Source organism: Heterodontus francisci, chromosome 8, assembly GCF_036365525.1.
Source record: "Heterodontus francisci isolate sHetFra1 chromosome 8, sHetFra1.hap1, whole genome shotgun sequence".
NCBI lineage: Eukaryota > Metazoa > Chordata > Chondrichthyes > Heterodontiformes > Heterodontidae > Heterodontus > Heterodontus francisci.
Genome location: NC_090378.1, coordinates 24,873,651 through 24,895,529, shown reverse-complemented (window position 1 = coordinate 24,895,529; position 21,879 = coordinate 24,873,651). Strand labels below are relative to the sequence as shown.

The 21,879-nt window shown below is 43.3% G+C and overlaps 1 protein-coding gene across 1 annotated transcript in view; it reads left to right on the top strand.

Annotated features, from left to right (window-relative positions):
* abca4b (ATP-binding cassette, sub-family A (ABC1), member 4b) overlaps positions 1-21,879 on the top strand; it is a 158,970-nt gene that overhangs the window by 33,129 nt on the left and 103,962 nt on the right. The window contains exons 6-15 of the mRNA XM_068036820.1: positions 208-405; positions 1,154-1,243; positions 3,213-3,453; positions 4,378-4,517; positions 5,838-5,954; positions 6,757-6,954; positions 9,723-9,928; positions 16,820-16,996; positions 17,817-18,039; positions 19,736-19,957. Coding sequence (XP_067892921.1) covers positions 208-405; positions 1,154-1,243; positions 3,213-3,453; positions 4,378-4,517; positions 5,838-5,954; positions 6,757-6,954; positions 9,723-9,928; positions 16,820-16,996; positions 17,817-18,039; positions 19,736-19,957 — 1,812 coding nt within the window. The remainder of the gene's footprint in view (positions 1-207; positions 406-1,153; positions 1,244-3,212; positions 3,454-4,377; positions 4,518-5,837; positions 5,955-6,756; positions 6,955-9,722; positions 9,929-16,819; positions 16,997-17,816; positions 18,040-19,735; positions 19,958-21,879) is intronic.

Genomic DNA, 21,879 nt, shown 5'->3' with positions numbered 1-21,879 from the left:
ACCATCTTCCACTCCCAAAATATGTAGCACCTTCTCTTATATAGCATATGTAAAAATGCTTTTAACTGCTTTTTCTGTATCTAGGCCTGAAGACGAAAGCACACTTGTAATTGTTTTCTTATGAAGAATGAATTTTATGAAATACTCGGAAATTGTCAGCTAAATGTAGCACTGCTTGTAAATATTCTTGTTCTGCTTTACTTCCAGTTTGCTTATGGAATTCCAGATATAGCCCTGAAGGACATAGCCTGTAGCCAGGTCCTCCTGGACCGCTTCCTCATCTTCTTGAGTCGCCGAGGACTGCGTACCGTTTTGAACGGAATGTGTGTCCTCTCCCAGCAACGGCTGCAGAGAGTGGAAGATGTTCTTTATGCAAACGTGGACTTCTTTAAACTCTTCGAAGCAGTAGGTCCATTATTTTCGCCATTTATTATAGCTGGAAAATACCTAACGTCCAACTAAATATCTTCATTACATGTACTTTTGACTTGTATAAGCTCTCTGTATCGATGACCATGATGAAATAGCACTGTGAGAAATTGCCTGACTGAATACCTGCTTTCATTCTTACCTGAATCTCAAGGTGGAATTATTACTTTTAATTCACTCCCTAGTGTTGATTATTTTCAATAATGTTTATTTTCTGAACACCTTAGAATTGGATATAATCCAGTTAGTAACAGGAAGACAAATGCAGTGTAAAGATGCCAGATGGCTAATATAGGATCTAATAATGTTTCTCCTTCCCAGTGTCCACAACAGTTTTGACGCAGCATCAATTAAAAATCAATGTAAAAATGTATTTTATGAAATCACACAAAAATGAATATTAGGAGGGGTGATCTTAAAGGAGAAGAGGTGAAGGAATTTAGGGAGTGAATTCCAGAGTACGCAGCCTAGTTATTGAAGGCCTGTGTCACTGGGATGAAGGGAGGGTGGAATGCACAAGAGGCCAGATTTGGAGTAATGGAGAGTTCTGGAGGTGGAGTGGGGGTGGGTGGGGGTGATGGGGGTTAGTTGTAGGGCTGGAGGAGCTTATAGAATTAGGGTGAGGCTGAACCAGACTGTTTGCAACCTCAGTGTCCTATCTGACCCTGAGCTGAGCTTCTGACGCAAAACTAAAGTATACAAACATGCTGTGTCTTCTTTTCAGCTTCCAGGAGTGCTAAACCGTCATTCAGATGGAATAGATCTGCATTTGTGGGTGAGAATTATGAATGATGCATCACCCATATTAGAAGAGGTAAGGAAATTAAAATACATTCCATACATGTGTTTAAGGGTACCCGTGTAAAGGTCTCTCATGATATCATTGACAATGGAATGGTTCTATAAACTCCAAATTCCCTTCACCCAACCCCATGACCTTTCTGAGTTAGATTCGCGGGTTAATTTGTATCGAATTACGTGTGATGAATCCACACCCACTTGAAACTGAGTTAAAACTGAAAACATTAATTTCACATAGGAAGTTACATAGGCTTTATATTAGATTAATTTTCCTTACAGCAATACAATTCCTGTTGATGGACCATATGGAATTTCCTGTGCTGCAAGTAACAATCTGATCCAATCCATTGCTCATAAGATCTCCTTAGGCAATCAAAACTAATCAAGGAGATCATGTTATGGTTACCAAGTCTGGTTGGGTGTGTTCCAGCTTCTTTCTCCATCTGCACCCTCCCCTCCCCCACCACACCATGCTTCAGCTATTGGTTGTCTAATCCATGCATTCTTGCAAATCACCAGCCTGGATTTTACATTGCCGCTGCCAAAATCAGCGACGGCTGTAAACTATCGTCGTGGAGCTGCCACGATATTTAACGCGGCGGCTCATTTAAATGGCGGCGCGGACGGCCCCCCCTCTCCCCCGATGATGTGGAGGGGATGGGCCCTCCATCCCCAGCAACAGCGTCTGGCGCCACTGCGCAGGTGCCGACGCCAGTTTTAAAGGATTACCAGCTGTTACAATTACGTTTAAATATTTAAAGGAACAGGCATTTTAGATTTAATTTTAAAAATTAAAGAAATGTTTCTATCCCCTCTCCCACCGCACCCCCAATATCCATTTAGTTCATTCCTTGTCCTCTCACCCTCCCCCCCCCAAAATACTTACCTTGTGTACCTGACCTTCCCCCCACAAAGTTCTTTAACTTTTAACTTCAACCCCTTCCCACCATCCCCTTCACCAATCAGAATAGTTTGACCACATTTCCCCCCCCCCACTCCGGCCCTGAAATATTTACCTGCTCCCCCCTCACCACCAGTGTCCCGCATCAGATCTCCGACTGGAGATCCGAAGGCGCGGAAGTGCTGGCTGCCACCACCAATATGGCACCGGAGCGGATGGCGGGAACGGGTAAGTATTTAATTCATTCATTTACATTTTTTTGACTATATTAGTTTGGCTCCCATTGCTGAGCAGTGGGGAGGGGGGGTGCCACCATAAGGCCTCACCACCCCCGGCAATATCGGGCTGGGTCTTCCCAACATCGAGGCCTGTGGCGGGCCTGTCCCAGCGACATTTTCCAGCCCCACCCCGCCACAACCCCTGACGTCAGGGGGAGGAGGGGGCAGCTGTAAAATCCAGCCCACCATCTTCCCACACCAATTGGAAAGCAACCAAACTCTTCATTGCCTGATTGGATGATTCTTGACTGTCTGTCAAAGAGCCTTTCTATCCACCTGTAATATTTTTTATAATTAATAATCAAATGTGTTCCAAAAAAAAATTCTTAATACCTATGATCTGTCTCCCAGGTTGCTTGCAGCAGTGTCCTGGAGATTAATCTTTAATTCCTGCAGATTCCAGGACAATCTTTGTCCTGGACTTCCCCATCAGAGGAAATGGTTTCTCTCTATGTGTCCTATTGAATCCTTTAAGCACCTTAAACCGAATACAGTATTTGTCAGAACCCATTGCCAACATGTGTTTGGATTCTGCAGACTATTGGCAATAGAAGTGAAAAGCCGCATCATCTCATGCTATCATTTTCTCTCGCTCTCTTTCATGAATGATCGCCCTTCCAAAACATTAACTCCTCAGTTCTCTTTCAGGCGTTGATCCGCTTCGTGTTCTCAGGATTTTCTACTTTTATTTTAGGGTTCGAGCATTCAGAAGTTTCTTTTTTCATTGCTGCATTTATATAATTATTCAAAGCATGTGTGAAGGTGATGAGTATATGACTTTTTTCTAATTGCTGTCCATCCAGTTTGTCGCAAAGGACAGTGTTCAAGATCTGCTCCAAGTGGTTTACCCACTCTTTACTGAAGGTGGCCCGGCTTCATTCAGTCAGCTGACTGAATTGTTGTCAAATCTAATCTGTGGCTATCCTGAAAAAGGAGGCTCCCGGGTCTTCTCTTTCAACTGGTATGAAGATAACAATTACAAGACTTTCCTGGGAATTAACAATACAAAGAAAGAGTCAAAGTATGCATACGATTACACAACCAGTAAGTATTTTCTGTAAAGCTTGACATTTTCTCCAGAAATTTTAGATTGGGATAAGCATTTGACATTGAATTCTGAAGAACCAAAATGTGAACCTTTTGAATTTGAGGTTCAAATTTTACTGGGCTGGAGTGTCCATTGGCACATTGATTCAGGCATGTAGACTCATTGGACCGCCCTGGCCACTGGACAACTAGAGAATGGAAAACTCCATTTTCCCTATCCCACACAGCTGCAATTACCAAAGAAAATGGATACACACATACCCACCAATCATTAAGGTCTGAACGTACAGCCCTCACATCAGACACTGCCAGTCTCTGGCACACACCATGTAAAACCTTCGGTACAGTGGGAAATAGATCTTCTATATTGTATATTGTGGTGAATAACTTAGTTGGTGAATTCACCCCACAGTGTGTAACTGAACTATACAGGTGAGCAAAAGTGGCAGGTGTGCTTCCCAAGTCTGTACTGAGTTGACTGACTTTAAATGGGGATCAGGAGGGGCTCAATAGCCAGTTCCAATGATCCTGTGCAAGAGAAGGGAAATATCAGTTGGATTTAACTGCTCCAATTCAGTGGCTCCGATTGGGCACGTAGATATCGGGTTACGACACGACAGAGCTCAGCTGTGATTTTTGGGCCTCTCCTCCTCCCCAGCTTCCGATCTTGTATTCCATATGAAAAATAGACATGTTGCTGAATTACTGGAGAGTGACCATTGCCTAGGGAACTCAAAGCTTAATATTTGTCATCACCTTTGGAGAGAAGATTCAAGTATATTGATGGTGGCGGAATGGAAGTCAAATAAATATAGTGAATATATATAGACAGGATTTTGTATGATTATGGTCAACTTTATTAGAACTGGGTAACAGTCTGTGATGGTGCAAATACTAATGTTTGGTAAATGCTCACTGTAGCTCCCTTCTGTAATGCACTTAATCAAAACATGGAGTCCAACCCTGCAACCAAGATAGTCTGGAATGTACTGAAACCACTACTGATGGGAAAGATCTTGTATGCCCCAGATTCCCCAGCAACACGGCAGCTGATAAAAAATGTAAGAGTACATGATTTTTACTTTAATTTGATGATTAATTTTAGAAGTTTAGGTGATTGCATACTTGTCATCTCAATAATATTATGCAATTGTGAAATCTGAATCTCTTCAAAGGAACGTATTCGTTTAATACACAAGCCGGAATTTAACGTGGAGGCAGTGGCCTCACCTACCGGCTGGAAATCTGGGAGTGAGCCCGCCTCTGCCAGCCTGGAAGCCACACTGCTGGGTGGGTGGTCGAACAATAGGGCGGGGGTGTTTCAGTGGGCCAGCCCTGGCTGCTAGGGGGGGCCTCTCCATGGGGTACAGGGTGCACAATCAGGAGTGCACTGCCCAGCCCGCAAGGAGGCTGCCAGGTCTGACTGGACAGCCTCCTCAGGTGCTGACGTGCCCATCCGCCGCTGCTAAAATACCAGCGGTGGCGGAAAGAGACCCTTAAGTGGTCGTTAATTGGCCACTTGAAGACCTCAATTGGCCTAAGGACGGGCAGGCCGCCTGCCACGTTCTCCGCTGCTGGTAGGATAGCAGTGGGGGCGGGCAAGCGATGGGCATGGCACCCCTGCCATCCTACGCCATTTTTCTCCCCCTCCCTTCCTCTTAGCCCACACCCGGGGCTGGGGGGGTGGGGGGGTGGCGGGGAGTAAAATTCTGGCCATAATGTCAATAATGGGCAAAAGTAATTGTGTGAATTTTAATACTGTGTACAAATGCAGGAATTGGAGGGAGGTGTTTTACATTGTCCTGATAGTGTGGATGCAAACTTTGGATAAACTAGAATGTAAATTGGCAATAATATTTTTACCTGTACTGTTCCAGTGACTTGATGATAGGAAAGTCCACTGAAAGCAGAGACTTAACTTTAACAAAACTTTGAAAAGATGTTGTCCTTACTCAGACAGGGAGAAACTGGCAAGTAGTGGAGCACACTCAATGATCTCAGATTTCCAGTCTGGCATGTGGTGGATCTTTCTAAACAGGCCAGGCTGCCCTGCACTGAGTTTTAAAGTGCAGTACTTAGTCAGAACGTTTTAAAAATATTATCAGATACAGATTCATGCATCGGTTTTACTGCACTTTGAAAAGTCCCTTCTTCATCTGGTCAATTTTGAATATGCCAATTTATTTTACTAACTCCATTTTTTCACACAAGCCCATATACAACTTTTAGCATTGATCACCTGAGATAAAAGCAGCTCAGATGAATGATCAGCATGTGTTGTTCAGAAGGAGGATTTGTTCAGGTCTATATTACAGACATATGGCTGTGAAATAGTTAAATGCAACACACAATGATATGAGTTGATGGAATTTTCTTCACAGGCTAATGTCACTTTCGAGGAGCTACACAGACTTAAGTGGATTGGAAAGGTCTGGGAGGAGGTAAAGCCTCAGCTATGGAACTTCTTCCAAAACAGCGTACAAATGAATATAATACGAGTAAGTGTTGGCCACCAGGACAGGTGAGCAATGTGTTTCCTCAGCTGCCAAACAGCCATCTCTCAGCTCTTTAACTTTTGTCACCATGTTTATCTTGAATAGTTAGTTGTCTGTGATAACAGCAGATTAAAGATGTGAAACATTTTTCTACTTCCATTTGTTTTCTCTATCTGGTCTTGATGTCTTGTTTTCTCTCTCTCAGTTTGTACTTTGCATGTCCTTGTCATGTCAATTATATTCATAAATACCAGCAGGTGAGACTCCCTAGATGGCTACTTTAAGATTAAATTGTCTATATAGAATGCAAAATTTCTAAAATGCATAATGGTTCTATAATACTTCTTAATGGCCATCTTGCTAAATGTGGGTTGACGCTAAAGAGGTTTAATTACATATGTATTAGGGTGTTATGTGAAATGAGTTTGAGCAACCTTAATCTACTTCCTGGAGGACACATGCCTACAGCACAAAATTGTCCTTAACTTGGCATCAATTGACAGTCTGAAACTGAGGTGCCATAGAATAGTTAGTGTGAGAAGTGGGGAAATGTTGAACCATTGAAGTAAGGGGTCCTTTTCTGATCTTGTGGCTATGGCACATTATTGGGATAGGGTAGAGAGGGCTTTGTTCTCCACATAACCATGCTATACCTAGCATGGGAATGCTCAAAGGTAATCCAAATGGGAAATATTCCATTTCCCAGCATCAACATGGGCTTTCATGGTCACAATATTCACAACACAAATTTTAAAAATGAACGCTTAATTTTTTTGATACATTTATTGCTCTTTATTTCACACAGGATTCAATAAAAAACCCCACAGTATCATATTTCATAAACAGGCAACTGGAGGACATAGACTTGACAGCTAATGACATCCTAAACTTCCTACACAACAGACAATCCATTGAGCGTGCAGAAGGGATGCCAAACTTTGACTGGCAAAATATTTTTAATGTAACAGACCAGCTCCTAAACTTATTCAATAATTACATGGAGGTAAGAAAATAGCAGAATTTAATTGGGACAGAATTGGTTTGCAAAGGTTAACTGTTTTATGTTACTTTTATTGTATCTATTTGATGGACAGAGCCAGTAGAGAACTACTTTTTGACAAAGAAACGTCTCAGCTTTTCACAACATGAACCTTTTTTAAAAATGTATTCACTCATGGGATGTGAGCATCACTGGCAAGGCCAGCATTTGTTGTCCATCCCTAACAGCCCTTGGGAAGTTGGTGGTGAACCACTGCAGTCCATGTGAAGGATTCTCCCAGAGTGCTGTTAGCGAGGGAGTTCCAGGATTTTGACCCAGAGCCAATGAAGGGAGAGCAATATGTTTTGAAGTCAGGATGGTGTGTGGTGGTGGTGTTCCCATTCACCTGCTGTTCTTCTCTCCTGGCTGGCTTTTCATCCTCCACCCTCCATCAACAAACTCATCCAAATCTCTGCTGTTCATACTCAGACCAAGTTCCATTCACCCATCACTCTTGTGCTCGTTACCCCTTGGATCCCGGTCCACAATGCCTCAATTTTAAAATTCTCATCTTCATGTTCAAATCCTCTGTAATTGCCTTCAACCCTACAGCTCTCTGAGAACTCAGCGTTCCTCAAGGTCTGAAGTCTTGTGAATACCCAACTTCCTTTTCTCCACCACTGGCAGCCATGCCCTTAATTGTCTAGGTCCTAAGCTTTGGAATTTCCTTGCCAAACCCTTTTCCCTTACGTCTGCTCTAGCATCCTTTAAGATGTTACTTTAAACCCACCATTTTGACTAAGCATGTGGTTACGTGTCCAGGGACAGAATTTTCTCTCTCGGGGCAGGAAACAGAGGTTGGGATTGTTTTCGGGTGCCGAACCCGCCCGCAGGGGAAAACAGTCACTCATTTTGAATTTTCATGGGGGCGGCCTCTTAATTGGCCTGGAGACGGGCTTGCCATCCTTTTCTGGGCTCTTGGAGCTGGAGGGCCAATCAGAGGCTTTCCAGCTTGAAAGGAACAGCAGGCTGCAATAGAGGGTAAGTAAAAGAGAGGGTGCTTCAAGATGGAGGCACCCTCTCTCCGACTTTCTTCAACCTTAAATTAAAAATGGATCTTTTAGCCAGGCCACCACATTGGTCCTGCACCAAGGCAGGCATGGAGGGCATGTAGGCCTGCCTGGAGCGCTGGCCCCCGGTCTGCTGCTGGGAGATTGCCTCCAGACCCTAAACTGACCCCTGCTGTTAAGGAGCCATGACGGCTACCCACCACTTGCAGGCGGGTAGCCCTGCCGCTGCTCCCCACCTCCCCACTGCACCCACCCACCCATTCTTCTTCCACAAAAATGGCCCGGAGGCTGGATGGAACTGGGGAACTGGCATGCTGACTGGCAGGACTATTTTTAGCTCCCCCCACACCACACCCTCCATTGCCAGCCCCGGCAGGAGCTCAAAATTCAGCCTGTAATGTCACCTTCTTTGACTGAATGTCAAATTTTGTCTGATTGTGCTCCCGTGAAGTGCCTTGGGAAATTTTGCTATGTTAAAGCTGCTATATAAATGTAAGTTGTTATTGTACCCATTTGTTTTGTTCCTCTTCAGAAATCCTCATCTCCTGGTTCATTTCACCTGAGGACCAACATTTTTTGGTTGAGAAGCTGGAGTTTCAGTGGAATGCTGAGTCTCTTGTTGCATTGGGCTCCATCGTTGCAGCTCTCAATTTCTTGTGGTGTCCTTTTTAATATTAATAAGACCAAACAAATTGTGCCAACAGGTATCAGTTTGAAAATTGAGAATTAAACCAGGTCTTTAAATAGTCTTGATTTAACTTCATTCCCTGGCAACTATATTTGTTTCAGTGACCATCCAATCAGTAGATAAGGTGTCTTGACATTGTCACAACGGTTTGACATGAGCGATTAAAAGCCTTATCAAGACTTTGAGGTAAAGTAATTGAGGGTTAATGTCTCCTAATAGCTCACTCAGAAAAACAAGATCAAAGTTGTTAACCTAACTTCCAATTTGCAACACTAAGTGAAATTCACCCATATTATTCTGGCTCTCTTCCTATACTTTTGTCAAGATAACTATTCATTTTCTCTCTAATGCTTTAACTTTTGGAAAATGTACCTGGAGAAGCTCCTCATTAATTAGTTTTTTCAAAGATCCTAAGATAGCTATGGGTGAGAAAGGCCATTCAGATCATATTAGTTCATTCATCTGAAACCTACAGTTGCTGTGGAATCCAACTGTTCCTTAAAAGATTCCAAGATTATGGCCTCTGCTCCTCTGTACGAAAGTGAAACTCCATTGGTTGTCACTTTTTGCAGGCGGAATTTTCTGATGTCAATCCTACATTGGTCTTTCGCCAGTTTGAAACCTGTGTCCCTTTGTCCGACAGTCAAAGTTCAATTTTAAACAGTTTTCTGGATTGTGGTTTGTTATTTTATCTCTTTACCTCATTTTCCTGCTTTAAGACACTCCTTAAAATCTATCTCTTTGACCAAGCTTATGGTCACCTTCTCTAATATGTGGCTCAGTGGCATATTTTGTTTTATAATACCCCTGTGAAGTGCCTGGGGATGTTTTATTGCATTAAAGGTGCTATCTAAATGCAAATTGTTGTTGGACAAGCAGTCTGACAACTTAGAGACAGTGAAGGGGGTCAAGGCAGGTTAATTACTGGTTTGCATTTTAAGCAAATAATTAGAGGCACCATTAGCTGTTATCTTTTCACTCTGTTATTTACTAAACCATACCTTTGAGGTCATAACCTCTTTCTTTATTTGCAGTGTTTAAACCTGGATAAGTTTGAAGGACTTTCAGATGAGGGGCAGCTCACCCACCAGGCACTTTATCTGCTGGAGGAAAACAAGTTTTGGGCTGGGATTGTGTTTGTGGACTTGTATCCCTGGTCAAACAAGCTGCCAACTCACGTGAAGTATAAAATCCGAATGGACATTGATGCAGTGGAGCGAACAAATAAAATAAAAGACAGGTCAGTTCCATTGTTACACCTAAACAGGATTGTGAGCTCCTGTCAGTAAAACAACTGCAAACTCTCAGCAAATTAATAAGACCCCATTTCTTTCCAGTGTCAGAAATGTCCAAACTATGACCTGCAGGCACTGCACCACCTGTGAGCCCTATCCATCTGAAACTGCAATGACTCGCCCTCTTTCCCTGAACTGGAACAGTACATTCACTTAGTACGTGTCCAAGGATTGAGAAAAGGCATAGTATGGGCTGGATTTTGTGCAGGAGGCAGGGCTCCCGGTGCCGGGCCAAAAAGGCGGGGGAAACCCCGCTTCTGCATTTTTTCAGCCACCCCGGAACGATTCTCTGGTCTTTTGCTATCAAAGGGTCCCTGTCCCTTTAAACACTTAATAAGGACAGGGAACCCATTCCAAGAGCTGCCTACCAATCACAGGGCCAGTAGCTCAGCAGTATTAGTAGTACCACTGGATGCGGTGGCCACTGCCAGTACTACAGAGATCTCGGACCCGGACCCAGGCCCAGCAGTGGAACCCCGGAGAAGAGGTAGGTGAGGTGGGGTCGCTGGGACCCGTCTGGAAGGCCCTGATGAGGTGGGGTGGAGTTTGGGCATTCGGTCCAGGGAGAGGGGAGGTCCCGGGGGTGTACAGTTGTTCCCGGTGGGGTACCTCCGTGGGCCTCAAATTACCCACAAAGGAGGCCCCCCCCCCCAAAAGCCCACAGGGAGGGCGCCACCTTTTCTAAGGCATCCTCCCCACACGGCGGAGGCCCCCCACCTCTGGTAAGATCCCAGCGGTGGTGGGAAGAGGCCCTTATTTGGCCTCTGGGAGGGAAGGTTGTCGTTGGCCTATCTTGCCCCCGGAAGAATCGGAAACAGGATTTCCAGCGTCGGGTTCTGTGGCAGGCAATTTTGCCTCCATTATCCGCACCCCACCACCATTCCCCCTCCACGAAACCCACTGTTGGGATGAGAACAAATTCCGGCCCTATGTGTGTATTTTCAATTACATAGGATCTGTTTAAATTTATGCCTGTAACAATTTTATTGGGGACGTGCCAGGTATTGGCGGGGCTGGTGACAGGCTCAGTGATTCCCCACCCCCACTCCCTCCAACTCCAAAACCAATGCTTTGTATTGTATACAAAAGGAAAATACTGTGGATGCTGGAATTCTGAAATAAAAACAGAAAATCCTGGAAATAGCAGGTCTGGCAGCATCTATGGAGAGAGAAGCAGAGTTAACATTTCAGGTCGATGACCCTTCATCAGAACTAAGTGGAGGGATGAGGACTGTGTGCTAAGAACTGTGAGTGAGTGATAGGATCTAAGGTTCGGTAGAAGATTGCAAGAGTAGGCTGGTGCAAGGCCATGGATAGAGTTAAAAACCTTTTGAAGGTTTTGCTTGGCTCCCTGTGACATTTTGGGTTCTGCTGATAGGAAATATTGAGAAGAGTAAGAAGTAAATACACACACACCACCCCTCCTGCTAAGACTAGGAAGAAAAAATTTACTTCCAGACCATTTGTTTTCTTTAATTGAGGTCCAAATCGAGAAGGTCCCATGGAGCTTACTTCCCCATCCCTTGCACAGTGCAAATAAATAGATCCTTTCATTTGACTAAGCATCAAACCTTCTTTTAAAAAAAGATTAGAGCTGATGCTGAACTGTTTTTTTATAATGGGCCAAATGATATAATGTAATTATATAATCATGTCAATTGGCAGACCCATGAAGAACTTAAGGTATTGAAATTAAATTTGTGAAGTATGCATATTCAGTCCTAGAATTGTAACACTTGTACAAAGGATGATTGTTTCACATAATAAATCAAAATATTTGTAGAACAATTTGAATGATCCCCACTGCTCTTGATTTTGTAGAGCTTTGATGTAGCTATTTCCTCATCATTCCTCTTTGTTTGATGGCAGTTTGTTTTACCTTATCGCCACCCGAGCCCGTTCCAGGACTTGTACAAGGCTAATTGTAAGAGATTCGTATCTTCATTGACTGGGCAGTAATCCGGTAGAGTGGATCACCCACTCTTTAAAGGACAAATGTGATTTTCATGCCATTTCATTGAAGATGAAAATCTACCCCCAAGTTTTCTGTTTTCTCTTGTAATGAAACATGCCTCTCACTCACAGCTCACCTGCACGACCCAATACAACCTCCATTCCAACAGCCTCTAGCCCAGTTGCACTGCCAACTCTATGTGGAAGAGAATGCAGGATGGCTTGCTCTCTGGAATAAACAGTAATACAAACACTGTTGTACTGTGTAATCTGATCTTTTCACTAGCGTGAGAATGCATTAGTGCCAGAAGTAGGATTTATGCTTTTATTGTAGGGCCACTGTGGTTAAATCAGAACAGCAAATTGGACAAAAAATTTCTGCTGCAGTTGTTGTGATAGCTCAGTGGGAAAAGCCACCACATGGTGTGGAGCTGGGCCATGCAGATTAGGAAGGTCTTCAAGCTTGGTGCCTGGGCTATACTATGTTACCTGAAAATGATTCAACAGTGCAAATACCCTACATTTTCATAGCAAAAGAGGGAAAAACTAACCAGGATATCTACTTCTGATTACAGTCCAGTGACCTCTGTTGTAAGAGGTGTTTGTGTGGGCATTTGATGTAGGCAGAAACAGGCTAAGGTGTGGCACCCCCTGTGATCACCTGGTCTGACAATAATCACTGTCTAGGTTCAGGTGTGAAGAATGATCACTTGGGGGATACACCTATGGAATTGGCCATCTCCTCTTCGTCCTTTACATACTGTTCCTCAGACAGTAATTCCCACATTCCTGCTGGCCGTTTTAAACCTGCCTCTTCCACCCACCTACAAATCCCTCCAGTTCACTCATTCTACTTCTGCAACCTCCTCCAGTCCTACATGTTCCCATGCTGTCTGGCCCTGCGACCCTAGCTTTCTGTGTCTACCATTGTTGGCAGAGCCTTTAGGTGTCTCAACCAAACTCTCTGACATTCCTTTAGTAAACCCATCCATCCCTCTACTGCTCACTCCATCTTTAAAAGTGTCTTTACGGCCCACCTATTCAGCAAATCCTCAGTCATCTGTCTACTCCATCTCTAAGGCTCAGTATCTGTCCCTCCTTTTCCCTTCAAGAGCCTTTGTAATGGGAAATTACTTGTTGGTCATGATGGGGGTCAGCAGGACTGGTGATTGATGATCCAGCTGACAGAGATACATAATGGAAGCCCAGCATGTTGTGTGTCCCTAATTGTTCTCGAACAGTGGATTAGTACTGGGTGATAGGATGTAAGTGTAGGTCTGTTGTTTAACAACAAGAGATAGTGAAAAATCTACTTAACTAATCATGGCAACTGTGCTTCATTTGTTTAAGGTACAACCCTCTGTTAATCCATTAAGGAAATATGTGATAGTGGTGCCTGACTCTAAAGCAATTTTTCAATATGATAGTATAAGGAAGGGAAATGCCTCAGGTAATGTTTCCTTTAAATGAATAAAAGGCCTATAAGCCCCAGGCCCAAATGAGATGTATCTCAGGCTGTTATGTGAGGCAAGGGAGGAGATAGCAGGGGCTCTGACACAAATTTTCAAATCCTCTTTGGCCACAGGAGAGGTACCAGAGGACTGGAGGACAGTGAATGTGGTACCATTATTCAAGAAGGGTAGCAGGGATAAACCAGGTAATTACAGGCCGGTGAGTCTAACATCAGTGGTTGGGAAAATATTGGAAAAAATTGAGGGACAGGATTAATCTCCACTTGGAGAGGCAGGGATTAATCAGGAACAGTCAGCATGGCTTTGTCAGGGGGAGATCGTCTCTAACTAACTTGATTGAATTTTTCGAGGCGGTGACTATATGTGTAGATGAGGGTAAAGCAGTTGATGTAGCTCACGTGGACTTCAGTAAGGCTTTTGATAAGGTCCTGCATGGGAGATTGGTTAGGAAGGTAAGAGCCCATGGGATCCAGGGCAATTTGGTAAAGTGAATCCAAAATTGGCTTAGTGGCAGGAAGCAGAGGGTGATGGTTGAGGGTTGTTTTTGCGAGTGGAAGCCTGTGACCAGTGGTGGGACCCTTGCTGTTTGTAGTGTACATTAATGATTTAGACGTGAATATAGGAAGTATGATCAGTAAGTTTGCAGATGACACGAAAATTGGTGGTGTCGTAAATAATGAGGAGGAAAGCCTTAGATTACAGGATGATATAGATGGGCTGGTAAGATGAGCAGAGCAGTGGCAAATGGAATTTAATCCTGAGAAGTGTGAGATGATGCATTTTGAGAGGACTAACAAGGCAAGGGAATTTACAATGGATGGTAGGACCATAGGAATTCCGAAGATCAGAGGAATCTTGGTGTACTTGTCCATAGATCACTGAAGGTAGCAGCACAGGTAGATAAGGTGGTTAGGAAGGCATATGGGATACTTGCCTTTATCAGCCGAGGCAAAGAATATAAGAGCAGGGAGGTAATGATGGAGCTGTATAAAATGCTAGTTAGGACACAGCTGGAGCACATTGTAGAGTTCTGGGCACCACACTATAGGAAGGATGTGATTGCACTGGAGAGGGTGCAAAGGAGATTCACCAAGATGTTGCCTGGGCTGGAGCATTTCAGCTATGAAGAGGGACTGAAAAGGCTAGGGTTGTTTTCCTTAGAACAGAGAAGGCTGAGGGGGGACCTGATTGAAGTATACAAAATTATAAGGGGCATTGATAGGTTAGATAGGAAGAAACTTTTTCCCTTGGTAGAGGCGTCAATAACCAGGGGGCATAGATTTAAGGTAAGGGGCAGGAGGTTTAGAGGGGATTTGAGGAAAAACTTTTTTTCTCCCAGAGGGTGGTTGGAATCTGGAACGCACTGCCTGAAGGGGTGGTAGAGGCAGGAACATTCACAACATTTGAGAAGTATTTAGATGAGCACTTGAAACGCCATAGCATAAAAGGCTGTGGGCCAAGTGCTGGAAAATGGGAATAAAATGGATAGGTGCTTGATGCTGGCACAAACACAATGGGCAGAAGGGCCTGTTTCTGTGTTGTATAGCTCTATGACTCTAACCAGTAAAAACAGAAGAGAGTTGCAGATGCACTTAATGGGTCTTTACCAACTGCAAATAGCCTGAACTTAATAAAGGCTTAGTTCTTACAGCTGCTTTGTCAGTTCTGTCTGGAAAATGTTTGGCATGAAGTCCTTGTCACCATACAGGTATTGAAGAACTTTGGAGGCTTTCAGACAGACTTCAGTAGAATGGGAGGTGCCTTGGATGTTTTTGGTAGTACATCAGAAGAAGGTGACCATTACTGTCCATGGCAGTGACAACATGCTATGGTGGGATCAGAAGGTGCACAGGAGAGTGGCCAAGGTTGCAGGAGGCACAACCCATGTAACCACCCAGAGGGTGGTTGAAATCTGGAACGCACTGCCTGAAGAGGTGGTAGAGACAGGAACCCTCACAACATTTAAGAAGTATTTAGATGAGCACTTGAAACGCCATAGCATACAAGGCTACAGGCCAAGTGCTGGAAAATGGGATTAGAATAGTTAGGTGCTTGATGGCTGGCACAGACATGATGGGCCAAAGGGCATGTTTCTGTGCTATATAACTCTATGACTCTATGACTTCAATCTGAGGGATGGTGTTCATGAACTGCATCAACCATTCTTGTTGGTTGTGTTACGACCGAGGCTGGAGGAGTGCACTGTCTTTCTCTACTTCCACTTCTCCACAGGTCACAACATATATTTAAATGTTTACCCAGTTACCAATATGGCCAATTATATACTGTATTTTTATTTCAGAACCAGGTTTCTTTAATAAACAAGGAAATTGGTGATATATTATAAAACAAGATATATTCAGTAAAGATGCAAAGCATTAACATACAGATTGAAATATGAAAGTTCCCTTTTAAATTAGCCCCCAAACACACACATACACAAGCTAAAGAAAAAGTAAAGAGGTTTTCTCTGCAGTGATCTCTTTACAAAAAAGACCCAAAAAAAATACTTTGGCCAAATACTTGTTAATTCTTGAAGGAGAAGGAGAAGATATGGAATGATATCAGTTGTCCCTTTACTCTGGTGGCCCAAATACACATAGATGGCTGTGACTCAGATCTTTTTGGAGCAGTTCTCTTCAGGCGACGTCGAGGAATAGTCTGGCAGGCTTTCCAGGAGAAATGCGGCATCAAGGGTTTCAGCTCACACTGGATTCTGGAGAAAGGATAAACTGGTGTCTTCTCTCTTAGCAGGCTGACCTCCAACTGACTCAAAACAATCCAAAACAAAACCAACTCTTGACCACCATAAATCTTGACATGTCACTTGTCTGTAAACAACTTCCCTTAGTCACCAACGCTCCTGTTGTTTATTTAGCTGAAGCCATGTGACATCCAGTAAGTGTGTTTCTAAACCAAGTTCCAAAGTCCTTCCAGTGACCCTTTTTAAACAAAAAGTCCAGCATCTAGAATTTCTTCAGTCCTCCAAAGGAATCCATTTCCACAATTTTAAAACATGTCCTCACAAAATATTTAAAAAAGGAAGTACTTTCATAACAGTTGTGCTACCCAAATCTCTCAATTGAATGATAATCTTATAACAGATCACAAGATACATTAGGATGGCCATTTAGCTCATTTCAGCTCATCATTCAGGAAGAAACATACATTGCAGTTCCATCCCTATCACCACATCGACGATTTTTAATGATTCCAGGGCTTTGTTTCCATACCCTCGTTTGAAATACATTCCATACATTGAGCAGTCACTGTGTAAAGAAGAGCTTCCCGACATCAGTCTTAATTTTTTTTATTAGTTTGAACCTATGCCCCCGTGGCCTCTTAGTCTCTTTACTATTCGTCCCAATTATTCTATATGTAATGTAAATTCGATATATGCTTCTCCCTCAGATATTGGGACCCAGGTCCAAGAGCTGACCCAATAGAAGACATGCGCTACATCTGGGGAGGTTTCGCTTATTTACAAGACATGATTGAACATGGAATTATCAGGACTCACACCAACATTGAGGTGCCGTCAGGGATCTATGTCCAGCAGATGCCATATCCCTGCTTTGTTGATGACATGTGAGTGAATTCATATTTGGTACTTTTATTAAAACTCACCTCCTTATTTTAAAAAATTGTCATAACTTCAAAACTTTAGAAGTGAGAGCTGGTGGTGAGCTTCACTCATTGAGAGCACATATTTGGGAACCAGGTTCACGCTGCCTAAGATTTTCAGACCTGAATTTCTGACATGCGGCACTCTACTGGAAGAGTGAAAGCAGAAAATTAGCCCTTACGTGCTGCTGTAAATAAATGTGGTCTGTTGCAAGAAAAGTGACCGCCTTTAGGCTGAAACACATGTTCTGGCATGGCTACTATATAAGGTAATCGTTGCTTTTAAACACGCCATGAACTACCTCTCATGTAGGTACTTCAACTCTTGGACACAATTTAGAATCTATCTTGTGATTCAGGTTTAGTAGTATTGCCTTAAAAATTAGTTGACAAGTAATTTGATTTGAATTCATGATAAAAGTGCAGATTTTTGTTCAATAAAATGAACGAAGGCTGGAAGATGATGCAATAAAAATGATAGAGGTTGACGCTCATGGTCCCTGTTTTGAGGGATAATGGAGTCCGAATTAGGTGAATTGTGTGAAAGCTGGCGGGCTGATAAGAAAAGCATTTGAGAAACCGATTCTGAAAGTGATAAAGGAGGGTTTCAACAGCAAAGGCAAGGAAAGGATGTAAATGGGCAATATTTACAACCTAGATGTTAAATATTGCATATTATTTCTTTGCTAATGTCTAATATTTTTCATTAAATACTTTCCTACTGCAATTTTTCTGCTGCCCACTCTCCATCCCACCCATATGCACCTTCTGAATCTAACCCTAGCTTCATGCTAGCACTAACCCGCTGCTTCCCAATGTTTATGGTGCTCTCCTGGATCTATTCCGTCTCCATGATTGTGAAGAGTATTGTGCTTGAGAAAGAGATGAGGCTGAAAGAGACCCTGAAAATCATGGGAGTCAGTAACTGGGTGCATTGGGTCACGTGGTTCATCGACAGCTTCACCATGATGGCGGCCAGTACATTGCTCGTGACCATCGTGATCATGGTAAGAATTTAGATATAAACACAATCTAAACATTTACTTTCACCCTCAGGCAACACCAGACATGTCCAAGTCTAATATGTGAATGGAGGTGCTGACTGAGTACAGTGGTAACTATCTGCACTTCTACGTTGCAAGGTGTTTAATGTTTTCACAAAGGTTCTTCGAATTGGATGCTTGATTTTGCTTCACTGTTTTCCTGCAATCTCACCAAAATTCTCACCAACTAATGGCAGTATGAGAAATTACCTCAAATCAGTGACTGTTATATTTATCTAAGTTCATTTTACATTGGCCTTTCTGCACCTGAATATCAATTTATGTTTTTGATTCTGTAATCCAATGGAAGAACTGTATCACTGGGCCATTTAAACTAGTGGAACACAATTTTACAATTTGAGGTGGACACTAGTTTAAGAAGTGTTCTGATGTACTTTGTTAGAAAACAATTTCAAGGGATACTTTGGCAGGTGAGAGTTGGCGATGGAGATACTCAAGTTCAGGCAAATATCACAGAGACTGAAAACCATCCAAATCACAAGTGGCTGCATGTTCTACCTTACTTTTCTTTGTTAATATATTCATTTAAAGGGCAAAATTGTAAAAAGTGCACCAAACTATCAGAATATCACTCAAACTGAGAAATCGCCAAAACAGAACAATTGGAACTTTTGATTAATTGGGTAGCTGTTACATTGTGGGAGACTGGCTTGTACAGTTGTTTTATCTCCAAGATTTTTTAAAAATGTGTTAGGGCTCCAGGAAAGCTCAGTAGTTATGAGAAATTAATGTTTCAACCAATTATATTGCATTTATATAGAACCTCTTAATATTTCCAGGATGCCCTAAGGCACTTCACAGCCAATGAATCATTGTTGTGTTTTATGGGCAAACACAACAGCCATCTTGCAAGGTCCCACAGACAGTGAATTAAATAAAGAACCAGTTAATCAGTTCTAAAAACAGAAAGTGCTGGAAATACTCAGCAGATCAGGCAGCATTTGCAGAGAGAGAAACAGAGTTAATGTTTCCGGTCTGTGACCTTTCATCAGATGAAAGGGGTTAGAAGGTTTACTAGACTAACAGGCGGGTTGTCTTATGAGGAAAGATTGGACAGTCTAGGCTTGTATTCCTGAATATAGAAGAGTAAGAGGTGATGATTGAAACATATAAGATCCTGAGGGGTCTTGACAGGGTGGATGTGGAAAGGATGATTCCTCTTGTGGGAGAATCTAGAACTAGGGGTCACTGTTTAAAAATAAGGGGTCGCCCATTTAAGACAGAGATGAGGAGAATTTTTTTTCTCTCAGAGGGTCGTGAGTCTTTGGAATTCTCTTCCTCAAAAGGTGGTGGAAGCAGCGTCTTTGAATATTTTTAAAGCAGAAATAGATTCTTGATAAGCAAGGGGGTGAAAGGTTATCAGGGGTAGGCAGGAATGTGGAGTTGAGGTAACAGTCAGATCAGCCATGATCTTGTTGAATGGCGGAGCAGGCTCGAAGGGCCGAGTGGCCTATTCCTGCACCTAATTTGTATGTTCATATGTATGTTCATACAACCTCCAGGAGTTTGTATCTTTCTTTCTTTCTTTCTTCTTTTGGGCCTCCTTATCTCGAGAGACAATGGAAGAACCTCCAGGAGTTTGTATAATTCATGAATTATCCCCTACAACTTTAATCATGTACCTTTTTTCCCCTTACAGAGAGGAAATGTGCTTCACTACAGCAACTCTTTCCTCCTCTTTGCGTTCCTCCTGGTGTTTACTGTGGCCACCATTATGCAGTGTTTCCTGCTGAGTGTATTCTTCTCCAAGGCCAACTTGGCAGCTGCGTGCAGCGGAATTATTTATTTCACCCTCTATCTGCCTCACATTCTCTGCTATGCTTGGCAGGACCGTATGACCACAAATATGAAATTGACAGCGGTAAGTTTAATGGATTTAAATGTTTACCCCATTGAATAGTTCAACACTGATTCCCATTGACCCACGAACAAAGGCATTCAAGATGCAGACCATAAACGATGTTGTAGAGAGTGCGTTTGCATGATTTTAATGCAGTCAAGGAGGTGAACTTGTGTTATAAGCCTGGAGGAGAACCCAGAGTTGCTGTTACAACCTCTAAGCTTACTCCAGTGGTACCATTAATGTATAATGTGTGTCATGGCTATGTTACTTTTCTACTTACAAGTTCTCTTAGCTATCCAGTCATGGCACAGAATCACCTGTAATGACTTCTGTTCCCTCTTCACCGCAACCACCCCCCCCACCACCACCCCCCCACCCCCACCCCGTTACCCGTTACCTCTGGAGTTCCCTAAGGATCTATCCTTTGCCCCTGCTATTTCTCATCTACATACTGTCCCTTGGTGACATCATCCATAAAAGCAATGTCAGGTTCCAGATGTACATTGCTGACATCTAGATTCATCTTACCACCATTTCTCTCAGCCCTTCAACTGTCTCTGATTTGTAACACTGCTTGTCTGACATCCAGTACTGGATGAGCAGAAATTTCTTCCAGCTAAATATTAGGAAGACCAAATCCACTGTCTTCGATCGCCGGCACAAACTCTGTTCCCTAGCTACCGACTCAATCCCCCTCAATGGCAACTGTCAGAGGCTGAACCAGACTGTTCACAACTTTGGTGTCATACATGACCCCAAAATGAGCTTCTGAACACACATCCGTTCCATCACCAAGACCATCTACTTCTACCTCTATAATATCGCCTGGCTCCACCTGTGTCTCAGCTCATCAGCTTCTGAAATCTTTATCAAAGCCTGTGTTAGCTCTAGACTTGATAATTCCGATGTACTCCTCACTGGTCTCCCACATTCTACCCTCCGTAAACTTGAGGTCATCCAAAACTCTGCTGCCTATGTCCTAACCCACACCAAGTCCCGTTCACCTATTACCTCTGTGCTTGTTGACTTATATTGGCCTCTGGTATGGCAATGCCTCAATTTTAAAATTCTCATCTTTGTTTTCAAATCCCTCTGTGACCTTGCCCCCTCCCTATCTCTGTAATCTGCTCCAACCCTACAAGCCTTCGAGATCTCTGTGCTCTTCGAATTCTGGCCTCTTCTACATCCCTGATTTTAATCACTCTACCATTGGCAGCAATGCCTTCAGCTGCCTAGGCCCTGAGCTCTGGATTTCCTTCTGAAACCTCCCCAACCTCTCTCCTTTAAGGCACCCTTTAAAACCTACCTCTTTGTCCAAGCTTTTGATCATTTTTAAAAAATATTTGTTCATGGGATGTGAACTTTGCTGGCTAGGCCAGCATTTACTGCTCTTGAGAAGATGGTGCTGAGCAGCCGTCTTGAACTGCTGCAGTCCTTGGGGTGTAGGTACACCACAGTGCTGTTCGGAAGGGAGTTCCAGGTTTTAGACCCAACGACAGTGAAGGAACAGCGATATAGTTCCAAGTCAGGATGGTCTAGGCCTTGGAGGAGAACTTGCAGGTGGTGGTGTTCCCATGCATCTGCTGCCCTTGTTCTTCTAGGTGCTACAGGTTGCAGGTTTGGAAGGTGCTGTGGAAGGAGGCATGGTGAATTGCTGCTGTGTATCTTGTAGATAGTATACACTGCTGCCACTGTGCGTTGGTGGTGAAGGGAGTGAATACTTAAGGTGGTGGATGGGCTGCCAGTCAAGTGGGCTCCTTTGTCCTGGATGGTATCAAGCTTCTTGAGTGGTGTTGGAGCTGCACCCATCCAGGTAGTTGGAGAGTATTCCATCACACTCCTGACTTGTGTCTTGCAGATGGTGGACAGGCTTTGGGGCGACCGGAGATGAGTTACTCACTGCAGAATTCCCAGCCTCTGACCTGCTGTTGTAATCACAA